The 12,125-nt window shown below is 29.6% G+C and overlaps 1 protein-coding gene across 1 annotated transcript; it reads left to right on the top strand.

The window, feature by feature from the left end:
* The first annotated feature begins 6,040 nt into the window (after window positions 1-6,040).
* On the top strand, window positions 6,041-7,594 carry LOC7459763 (protein PLANT CADMIUM RESISTANCE 2). The gene is made up of 4 exons (XM_024609868.2): window positions 6,041-6,388; window positions 6,542-6,613; window positions 6,860-7,072; window positions 7,184-7,594. Exons 1-4 carry the CDS (start codon window positions 6,178-6,180, stop codon window positions 7,267-7,269), a joined length of 582 nt encoding a protein of 193 aa, XP_024465636.1. The 5' UTR covers window positions 6,041-6,177; the 3' UTR covers window positions 7,270-7,594.
* The last annotated feature ends 4,531 nt before the right edge of the window (window positions 7,595-12,125 follow it).

Here is a 12,125-nt window from a genome sequence, read left to right as displayed (position 1 = left end):
GTAGCTCTTGTAAAGTGTTTGAGAAAGATTTATACTTTTGGAATATTATGTAAAGTGTTTGAGAAAGATTAATATTATGTGCAGATTCTTATTCGTCCTTCGCTTTAGAACGGAGAGGGAACTGTCTCTAGCTACACTTGGGCTCAAGCAACGCTGTTAATATTGCGGCATGGACTAGAGACTTAGCATGGGCTTGTGTATTAAATTGGACGGTGCACTCTCCAATTACAGTAGAATTAGGGTGTCTTTAATAACAAGAATTTTCAACAATCTATAACTGCGGCCTCCTCAAAAGCTGTTTACTATATGCTCAGGATCTGGGCTTCTTCAAGAAGCTCGTAAGGTGTTCGATAAGAAACATGTATTCATGGAGCATTATGATTTCGCTGTGTGGGCAGAGTTATTGCTACTTAGATGCTATTCGTGTCTTTTGTAGGTTTTCTACCGTATCATTGTAATTGGCCTCCAATGTTGAAGGAGTTTTTTTTCTGGGAATCTAGTATAGTATAAAAATATATATGATAAAATAACATAATATAAAAAATATTTAAAATAATAATATATTTTAAACAGTCATATATGATATTTGTGACTCGTAAATCACAAGTGTAATTAAAAAATCTTTCAAATTATAAAATTATTGGGTATAATATTCAATAAAAAAAGAGAAAAAAACAAAAAAAAATCATATGAAAATATTAAAACTATGATGACGATATTACCGATGCCGTTAAAAAAATCTCGATGAAATGAATCCAACTACATTAAAAAAGATCACCAAAAATTATCAGAATTTTAATGTGTTTTCAAGGGGTTTTTTTTTTCTCTTCTCTCTTCATTGAATTTTATATTTAATAATTTTATAATTTAAAAAAATGGCGAATAACACGCGCCACTGGTAAATCATAGATGTTATTTGCAACTTAACATTTTGATTTATTTGCAATACAGTATATTTTAGATAGAATTATATCGGATGATTATTATCTTTTATTTTGTATAATCAACTTCTTACCCTTCATCTCTAAAAATAGACTAGTAATAATAAATAACTGACTTCTTTCTTTCTTTTTCCCTCAAAGCTCCACCACATCCATGTCCCTTCATGACACACGCAAGTAAGCCTCGTGTCTTCGTTCTATAATTTTTTATATTTTAAATCTGTTTTATTATTATATTTTACTGCATTAATATTGATACTGATTGATTGACGGTCGTTGTCTTGGGACCTCAATTCCCAACAGCCACACGGTTTCTAAGCGGCCACTTGAACTTTCTATAGCTTGGCCACTTGAACTTTGCACTCTGCTTCGAGGAAATGAATTGATTGTTGTTGAGAAATGATAAACAAGGCCTGCATTGACACGTTAAAGTAAACTTGACCCGCTCTCCATTCTTATCTTTTTATTATATATATTAAATATCAAAAACATTTATAAGTAGTGGAGATTTATTTGTTTTTAAAGAAAAATTATAAAGATTTATCCTATATCTGAGCAGTTTTTTTAAAAATATATATATATATTCTAATAAATATAAATTATTGTTTTGTAACAATCAACCATGCAATTCATTCATAAAGCTCAAGGCCTGCCTATTTTTTTTCCAATCTGTCACTTTCTCGTCCCTCTCTCATGAAAGATTGTCTCACCTCTCCGGCTTTCGCAGTCCCTTCTGTTACGGACCTTGATGCCGATGACTTTGTTTTCAGTTTTTCTTAGGAATGCGATTGATCATTACATTGGAGGTTTCCGCACCCTTTCGGATATGGCCTAAAATGAAAATCATTAGTTCTTAAAATCTTGAGAGCCAGGGAAAAAAAAGAAAAAGCAGGCCCCGGCTTAACGTGCAAAAGAACGCATTAGAAAAGCCTTTGGCAAACACGAAGGAAAGATTGCTTGCAAAATATTGTTTTATTTGTAATTATATTGAAATAATATTTTTTTATTTTTTAAAATTTATTTTAATATCAAAATATCAAACAATGTAAAATTATTTAAAAAAAAATATTTTTTTTTAAATACTTTTAAAACACAAAAAAAAAAAAAATTCTCATCCATCCGTTCTCGTCAGAGAAAGAATTGTCCACAATCTTGCACCAATGTATACGCTCCGTGTAAAGTTAGAGAGGGCTGCTTGTAAATTAGCCACGCGTGTCATTGTTCTGATATTGAAAATTGTACCTGGCAATAAATGACCAGTGATAATTTTGTAATATAGTTAACGTAAGAGGATACTTTAACTACCTTCTTCTCCCAAAATAAAGTCTTGTTCATCCACCCTGGTTTCTCCACCAATCTCCTCTCTCAAATTCTCAAATCTCATGGTATCCCAGCACCAAGATCTTCTCGCCCGTTCTTTAATCCCTTTTGCCCAATCTCAAACTCCATTTTCTTGTTTAAAGGAGACTCAAGAGAGGTGTATTGATCAATTACTTAGTTGATATATTTCTTAGGATCCCAAATTATTCACAGCAAGATTTAACAGTTTTATTGACGGAATTCTTCCGTCGGCGTAAGACACATATTCCATCTGTAATTAATTTACCAACAAAATCACTAACAAAAATGCTCCGTCGGTGAATCTTTCATCAGTAATTTTTTATCTGTCGGTAAATCCGTTGGTAATAAAAAAATATTATTACCGATAGATTTACTGACGGAATAGACGCGTCGGTAATAACATTTTTTTATTACCAATGGATTTACCGGCGGATATTCCATCGGTAATTCCGTTGGTAATTATTTAAAAATATTTTTTAAAAAATTCATTTTATAAAATTATAAAATAATTAAATTAACATAAATCAACACTCTATAATATATACTCAAAATGCTTGGAAAAAAGAACAAGAAAATCAACTCAAACAAATTTGCAACAAATAAATAAAACGAAAAAATAAATTTAACTAAAAAAATTCATATGAAAAAAATGAAGTTGCAATTGCTAAAAATTTAAAAATCCTATAAATAAATCAACTAAAAATTGATCTCATATGAAGAAAAAAAATCTCACAACAACATTTATACAATTATTAAGAACAAAAACAATTAAAAAAAATAAAATCATGAAAAAAGAAGAAAAAAAATCTTACCTTGATGTAGTTGCAAGTGAAGCTAAGGAGAGAGAAAAAATTCGTAAAGCATATTAATTAAAAAAAAAACCAAGAGGATAAAAGAAGAAAGAAGAAGAAGACATACCTGAGCATGGAGGAAAAGAGAAGGAGATGAGGAGATAAAAGAAGAGAAAGAAATATATATATTGATGTTTTTTACATATAGTGAAGAAGAAGAAGTAGAAGAAGAATAATAATAAGAAATGAGTCTGTCTCTTGTGAAATAAGGGGATTCAGGCTTTTTATTGGGGCGCGTTAGCGACGGATTTACCGATGGATAATTGAATATTAATATTTTTTAATTATTCCGACGGTAATTCTATCGGTAATATTTAATTTAAATTTTCAATTTCGTAAAATTTTTTCAGAAACCGCTAACAATTACCGACGATTTTTCAATCCGTCGGTGATTTCGTCTGTAATATTTAAATGAAAATTTTAAATTAATTGAATTTTTTCAGAAAACCGCCAAATAACACCGACAACTTTTCAATCCGTCGGTGATTTTGTCCGTAAAGAACAACAATTAACAGTGCAATTGGAAAATGAACAGTTCTGGAGCTCTCTGGAAAATACCGACGGAATTTTCCGTCGGTGATTCCCTTTGTAATTGACTTGGTGAATAGTGTTCACAGTTTACCGACGGATTTTATCGACGGAATAAATTACGTTGGTAAAAATGATACGTCATTATTTTTTTTTGCTTTGTTTTAGTTTTTTTCCCACGGTATATACCGAGGGAATATTTTCGTAGGTAAAATCCCTTAGAAATTTACTAATAAAAATATTTTCTCAGTATTTTTATTTGTATTTATTGATTTTCTAATAGTGATTGGAGTTTGCGGATGAGAAATCCGATTCAATGTTGATCGAACTAGATGACAAGGAAATTATTACATAACAGATAGATTTGTGTTAGAAATTTATCACTGACAACATTGATAGTACATGCATGCCATGCAAGCATAGTTGTAAGATTTTGTCTACTATCTATTATTTTTATTTTAAATAGCTTGTTTTTTTTAAAAAAATATTTGATCTTAATTTAACTAGATTTAACGAGGTTAACAGAGTTATAAATTAATTCATCATGTCGAAAATTATTCAAAATAAAACTTAATCTAAATCAAAATTTGAGCCCCGGATTGTCCTACTTACTAAGTAAGTTATGTTTAATAATTATTAATGTAAATATGAGTTCAAGTGACAATATCTTTTGGAGATTTTGTTGGTCTGGTCTGAGTCGTCTGACATATTATTGATGGAAGCCGGAGCCAGGGAAGAAGATCTTAGAGAGGAGAGAGGACGGGCACGTAGAGGGAAGAGAATGAGCAAAGAGCCTTGATTTGGGAGGAGGAGAGGGCAGTTAAAATGTCCTTATATGTTAACTATATTACAGAAATTGTCACTGACCTAGTATTCAGCGGTTAGATGATTCAACCATGAAAATGATGACACGTGTCACTAATTCATAACGAAGACGAAGAGCCCTATCAGTTCATAAAGTTACCTATAGCCAACAGGTCCCACACCAAACCGTAACCACAGTTTAACAAACTCAAGCCGCCTAATCATTTTTCGCGTTCCCAGATTGTTTTTGATCAATTCATTATACAATATACTGGAAAAGGAAAATTACCGAGGAAACAGTAATTTTTTTAATTTTTACTGTAGCTAGTATTGTGACGGTAATAAATTTGTAATTTTTTATTTTTTTACTGTAATAGTGAAAAGATTATAATTATAATTTTTTTTTGTGATTTTTGTTTTTTTTAATACTTGACATATTTATCACTTTATATTTAATATATTTGTGACCATTGTTTTTGTTTTTGTTTTTATTCTCTTGAAATTTTTTTCTTTAAACTTATTTTTTTATAAAAATATTATTATTTTTTATTATTGAAAATATTTATCGCTATGCACTTTCAAACACACACGTGAGCTCTTATTTTTTTCTCTATTAATGAAGCGGACAGCAATCTACACCCCAAAGCCTACTACTGTGAGCCTTTTTTGTTTTTCTTTATTAATGGGGCATATGACTTTTTTTTTAAATGAGCTAGGCTGAGCATGAACTCTTTTTTATATAATTTTATTTTTTTATTGATAATTTTTTTATTTGTATCTTTTAAAATAATGTTTTAGTTTATATTAAAATTAAAATTTCTTGTCTATGATTAATTTATGATTGCAAGTGGAACAGAAAAGGACAGATATCCAATGAATAATTGCCATGTAGACAATTAATGTCTTTTTTTACCATGAAAAACAATAATTACTAATCAGAACAATAATTTAACTGAACTACACACACTAAGATTCTGTTTTTTAAAGTAGCACAGTATTTAAAAAAAACAATAACACGGTTAGAAATTTATTTAAAATAATAATATAGTTTGAAAATTTAGGTACCACTTTTTAAAAAATATAATAGAGGGAATTTTATTGATTTTTTTAACAAATTATTTTAAATTCTAAATTTTAAAATAAATAAATATTATTTTTTCCATGGTTGCGATTAAAATAATGTTTATTTAAGATAATATTTTTTTAAAAAAATAAATACTAGTTTTAATTTGAAGTTACAAAAAAGATAATATTTATTGAGATATAAAAGGTATTTTGAATTTAAAAAATAAACGAACCCGAGATTCATTATTAATGGACATGGAACTAAGCATGTGAATAAAAAAATCGAATATAACTTATTTTCAATGAAACTGGCTATTTGAAGTTGTGTTTTAAAAAATATATATTATAAAAAATGTTGAAAAAATATTTTATTTTAATATTAATATTAATATATTAAAATAATCTAAAAATATATAAAAAAAATACAATAGACCGTAACATACTCTAAAAATAGTCCGCGTTGACTTGTCAAAGTAAACTCTCCCCTATCCCCTTATATCTTCTTACTACTATTCTTATTTCTTAAGTGAACCCGCCCGCCATCCATTCAACTGGCATCGATTGGAAAACCACCCGCTACAAAGCTTAAACTCTTCTCTTTCCGATCTGGGTGTATTAAACACAGTCCTTGATTTCCTAGCTTAATCATGTACTCATCAAACTCATCTTCTTATGACAAATTCTCCAATTCGCAGCCACCAGTCTTCAGTCAAGATACATCAACAACTGGGATTCCAGTGAGTACAACAAGCCAGTTCTACAGTACTGATGATTCTAGATCTTCTATTGAACTCCGATCCAAGAGCAAGGGTCCCTGGTCAACTGGGTTATGTGACTGCTTCGATGATTGGCGAAACTGTAAGTTCACGACCTTTTAATTAAAAAATGCCTCTCTTTGGTGGCGCGTTATTCACACGCCCTGCATTTCCAAGCGTGGGCTTGGTAGTTGGTGTCTCATTGCCTGAATTATTTATTTTCTTTTTTCTCATTCTTTTTTTGGTGGTTTTACAGGTTGTGTAACTTTTTGGTGCCCCTGCATCACTTTTGGACAAATTGCTGAAATTGTCGATAAGGGAGCTTCATGTGAGTACTTTATAGTATTTCACATCAATTAATTAGTTTTTGTAGTGTTACTATTAGTTTTATGTAGATGGTTTGTTTCATTATTAATCAAGAAGTTGAGGTTAAGAAAATTGAACCAGTGAATTACTTCATCGATTTTAGAGAAATATTGCCAGTACTCAATCAATTCCATGTCTGTAGATACTAATTAGCATGTTGATTAAGAGGTAAAATTACTGATTATCTTGATGTATGTGTTGCATGCAGCCTGTGGTGTAAATGGAGCACTTTACGCACTGATTTCATGTGTCACTTGCTGTCCGTGCTGCTACTCGTGCTTCTATCGTGCAAAAATGAGGCAGCAATACTTGTTGAGGGAAACTCCCTGCGGGGACTGTTTGGTTCATTGCTGCTGTGAGTATTGTTCTTTGTGTCAAGAATATCGCGAGCTCAAGAGTCGTGGATATGACTTGGCCATGGGTAAGGATATAATTTTGCACAAGACTATTACACGCATGTGTTTTTTAGATCTTGTCTGAGTTTCTTAATTAACTATATGGTGTTTCTGCTTGCTTGCTTGAAATTGTTTAGGATGGCATGGCAATGTGGAGAAGAAGAATCGCAGCGTAGAGATGGCTTCAGTGCCACCGACTGTTGAAGAAGGCATGAGCCGATAGGGAGCGTTTGTGTAAAACAGAGTGATGTATTAATTATTATTATTATTATTATTAGCTCACGTCGTTTCCATTGTGACTGCTTTGTTAATAATTCCTCGTCTGTGTTGTAGACTTGTGGTGGTATAAGAATTATTGTATCGGATCCTCTATGATGATATTCATCTAAAAGTGTGCTTGTGTTTGGGGTAGTTTTAGTAGTTGTGATTTTTAAAAAATAAATTGTAAAAAAATTAGGTTAGTTGGATTCAGATATGTATTTGATAAGGTTGAGATTTATGTATAGTAAAAAATATATATAAAATGTTTGGTAGTTTGTGTTTGGAAATGTGGTTGCGGTTGTTTTTCAAAGTGTTTTTTTATTTAGAAATACATCAAAATATTTTATTTTTTTTTTAAATATTTTTAATATTAGCACATCAAAATGATCTGAAAACACAAAAAAATATATTAATTTGAAGTAAAGAAAAAAATAAAAATAAATAATTTTTTCAAAAGTATTTATAAAACACAAAAACAAACATGGTTTTACGAAACTTAGTTAAAAAACAAGTAAAAATTGCTTCATAAAAACTGTGTTTCAAACTTAATTTTTTAGTGAACCCTGCAGTACAAAACACAGTTTGGTTTGTTACCAAATATTTTACTGTGTTTGTTACACCACAAACATAAAAACAATTGCAAAACAAATGTAGCCTAAATTCCATTGTTAATCTTGAATTTAATGATTTAGATTGGATAAAAGAAATAAAATATAATAAACTAAGATATTTTTAATTTTATCATTTATTAAATCACAATCATTTAATATAAATTCAATGATTTACATTTAATGAATATAATAACTATAAGAGCATGAGGTCGTCTTCCAAGTCCAAGAATATTAATACAACTATACCATATGGCATATTAATAGTCTTCAATCGATGCACCTGTGAATTTAATGTTTTGTGGCTGTATTTTTTCGCGCCGGTCTTGTCCGGTTCATGAAACCGTGTAGGTTTTTCTTTCATACTTCGTTTACCGGGTTTTTTTATATCTTTATAAGACAGACAGGTCCTATCTTTCTTTCTTTTTTTTAAGAAAAAAGAAAAAACAAAAGCAAAAGAAAAAGCAAAACTTTCCCCCGAAATGTGTTAAAACAACCACAACAACAAACAAAGCCTCGAGCCGGCCCCCAAGAAATTCTGATTTCGAAACATGAGTTTCTTTCCCTGTAAAAAGCTCCTTTTCATTGTCAAACAGCTTGAAATTTTTTTTTTTAAAAAAATCATTTTTTATTTTTCTTTAAGTTAATATATTTTTTAATGTTTTTAAATTATTTTGATGAGTTACTGTAAAAATAATTTTTATAAAATAAAAAATATTATTTTAATATATTTTTAAATAAAAATTATTTTTTTAAAAAAAACATAACTACATTCCAAATACGCTCAAACACTTGGATCTGAGAGGATAAGGAGTTCGGCAATTTTGCACATGTCTTTCATCTCGGGAAATATCTTCTTCTTTTCGGCCATGTTTGTTTCCTCGAATTCACTTTCCGGGAAACCACTTTCCAAACTTTCATGTGTTTGTTTGCTATTAGGAAAGTTGGTCAACAGAAAATACTTTCCGGTCAAAGAAAAATTTGGTTTGGTTTCCAGGAAAATGTTTTCCTTTTTGGCTGTGTTTGTTTTTCGGAAAGTGGTTTCCGGGAAACCACTTTCCAAACTTTCCTGTGTTTGTTTGTTATTAGAAAAGTTGGTCAACGGAAAACACTTTTCAGTCAAAGGAAAATTTGGCTTGGTTTTCAGGAAAGTGTTTTCCTGAAAAATTTGGGCGGAAAACACTTTTTGGAAGTTGTGAAAAATTTAGAAATGTCATTATTTGCTGATTCTATCAAATTTGATCCTCAAACTTTTGATTGCTATATATAATTTGTTTTGAATATTTATTTTTCAATTCCATCTTTTAAAATTTAATTTTTATATTAATTTTGGTCCTTATTTTTATAATTGCTATTTGCTTTTTTCTTATCATTTTTTTATTGAAATTTTTTATCTATCAAATTTGGTCCTCATTTTTTTTATTGTTACTTATTTTATTTGAAATAATTTATGAAATGTTAATTATTATTATTTTAATTTATTCACCTTTCATTTTTTTTAATTTTTTAGATTTGATCTCTATTATTTTGATTATTATTTATTTTATTTGAGATAATTTATGAAATTATATTTTTTTTCAATTTCATTCTCATTCAACTTTTTAATTTGTAAGATTTGTTCCTCATTATTTTAATAAACTTGAGAAAAATAAAACATTAATAAGTTATTTTCCAGCTCATTTTTCATGACATAACCAAATATTGGAAAATGTTTTCCAACTTATTTTTCATTATACTACCAAACATCGGAAAATATTTTCCTGGAATTCACTTTTCCGGAATTTACTTTCCCTGAAATTTACTTTCTAAAAAAAACTACTTTCCAGCAAACAAACGGACCTTCAATATAAGTAGGGCCGGAAAAACCTTTAGACTTTAATGCTCCAGTTACACGTACATTTCCTTTCATATTTTATTATTTATGAGTGCGTATTGAAATGGGTCGATCCATCAATTGTAGATCCCACAATTATAAAATGCTCAAATCTAAGTGGAAAACATACCGACGGAACAAGGGTCCGAAAATTCCTCCATGGGCCTGAAGCCCGTGAGACAGGTTAGAGCGTTTACTCCATGGGCCTAAAAACAAGTTTTAAATAAACCCGTATGAACAGCAGTTTTGGATTAATAAATGAACCCGTATGAACAGCAGAATCAATGCAACCAGTTAGAAAAAATGTTAAGCTGCAGGTGCATCAGTATCCTCCCTGTTTCAAAAGATTTCAAATCCAAACCTTTTTTTTAAAAAAAAAAAAAATTAATGATAACAAAGCCACACAAAACTGCTGTTCATTAGAAGTTTGATTGGGAATGGATATATCTTTTTATTTTTTATTTTTTAAGCACAATAAAATAACTATATTGCCCTCAAATATAATGTTTAAAGCTGGCATATAAGAGATCTTGTCTTCTGATTTTTTTAAAATACATTAAGATAACAACTTTATCTCCTAGAAGCAAAAATTTTAAAGCTTGTGTTGAGAGGCTTTTTAGTCTCTTCATTGTGGTTTTGTTGTTATTACCGTGCAGATTGACAACAATTTAATCTTTTAGTAAATATTAAATGCTATTTAAGTAGAAAAAACTCATGATATGCGTCGGTGTGTGTAAGGTGTTTGTGTTTTTTCAAGTGGTGAGTGCAACACCTTTTGGTAGCTAAAAACCCTGTTTAGTCATGTTTTTGGAAGGGCGGCAATGCATGTTGTCGGTGGTGCAATTTGTTGTAAACGACACCTTTTTTTTGTTTTTTTCTCTTTCTTCCCATCAAAATTCACGCTGACGATGTAAAATTTCAATGATTTGTAAGAATTTCCACTTCATTCCTTGTTTTTTTTATTTTTTATTTTTATTTTTTATCATTTTATAAAATTATGATTTATTTTCAATCACAATCTTCAATCTTAATTTATGATATGTTATTTTTTTTAATTTAATTTAATTTTTTTATACTTTTTGTTAAATTGATTTTTCCTTTCAACTTTATTATTCAATCAAAAACTTGTTTTTATTTTTTATTTCAATTTTGATTTTTATTCTTTTGATTATTTTAAATCTTTTTGAGTCCTTTTGTTAATTTGATTTTTGTTTTCAATTTCACCCTTCAATGAAAAAATAAAATTTATTTTGTATTTAAATTTTGATCATCATTCATTTGACTGTTTTAATTTTTGTTTTTAATTTTACCCTTAAATAAAAAATAAAATGTATTTTGTATTTCAACTTTGATCCTCGTTTATTTAATTGTTATTTCTTGTTTTGAATCATTTTATATAATTGATTTTTTTTTATCAATTTCATCTCTCGACACATGATTGATTGATAATTGGGTTGTAAGTTTATCATGCTAACTCGACCTAATTTTTTTAGGTTTTTTAATGAATGAAAAAATATTTCAATATCTTTTCATTTAAATTTTAAAAGGGAGTATTTAAAAATTATAGTTATGATTTATTTGTATTGAAAAAAAAGGGACTATCTTAAATTTGATGTTAAAGTCTCGACGTATAAATTACAAAAACTTGCTTCAGAACTGTTATCGGTTTGCACCGTGGCCATCTTGTCATGTCCCCAGTCCATAGAAATTAGCTTGATATGCAACTGAACAATGTTTGTATTTATAGATAGTAGATACAGTATTAAAATAAGACTATCTCTCCTTGCAATCTAGAAAGATTTTTTTTTATTGTGCATTTCTTTTATCTGATTTAAATTCTCCACAATCCTCCCTGCACCACAATGTAGAATCGAATTCTAAGCAATAAATAATCTCCAAGTCTATTTATGTAATTCCGAGTTCGAGTTATTTGTCCTCACCATTTAAAATAAAATTTTTATTACATATAATTTCACTAATCATTTCTTTAATCTAATTCAAATTTTTCTGTAATTCTCAAATGTAAAACATAGAGCATCACAATGATGTTTTGGGCTGCCCATTTATAGGCATGGATTCTCAAGAAGTGATCTTCTTGAGCCTTAACTGGTCGTGAGGCCTGCTGATCCGGCTTCCCATATGCAATTTTGCAGGAAGCTAGGGCGGGGAGGGAAAGTCCAGGGCAGACCAGACCCGTCAAGTTAGAGAAACTTTTGGAGCCTACGAGGACCCACACCTTTCATTGCAGGACTCTCATCTTATTACAGCGCAATTGCCGTTTGTAATGTATGTACTGTTTAAGGACTTTCTCTTCGGAGGTCCCATCTCTCTTCTTTG

Source organism: Populus trichocarpa, chromosome 10 (genome assembly GCF_000002775.5).
Source record: "Populus trichocarpa isolate Nisqually-1 chromosome 10, P.trichocarpa_v4.1, whole genome shotgun sequence".
Lineage (NCBI taxonomy): Eukaryota > Viridiplantae > Streptophyta > Magnoliopsida > Malpighiales > Salicaceae > Populus > Populus trichocarpa.
The sequence above is the reverse complement of the archived record's forward strand: the minus strand, read 5'-3'. Positions and strand labels throughout refer to the sequence as shown.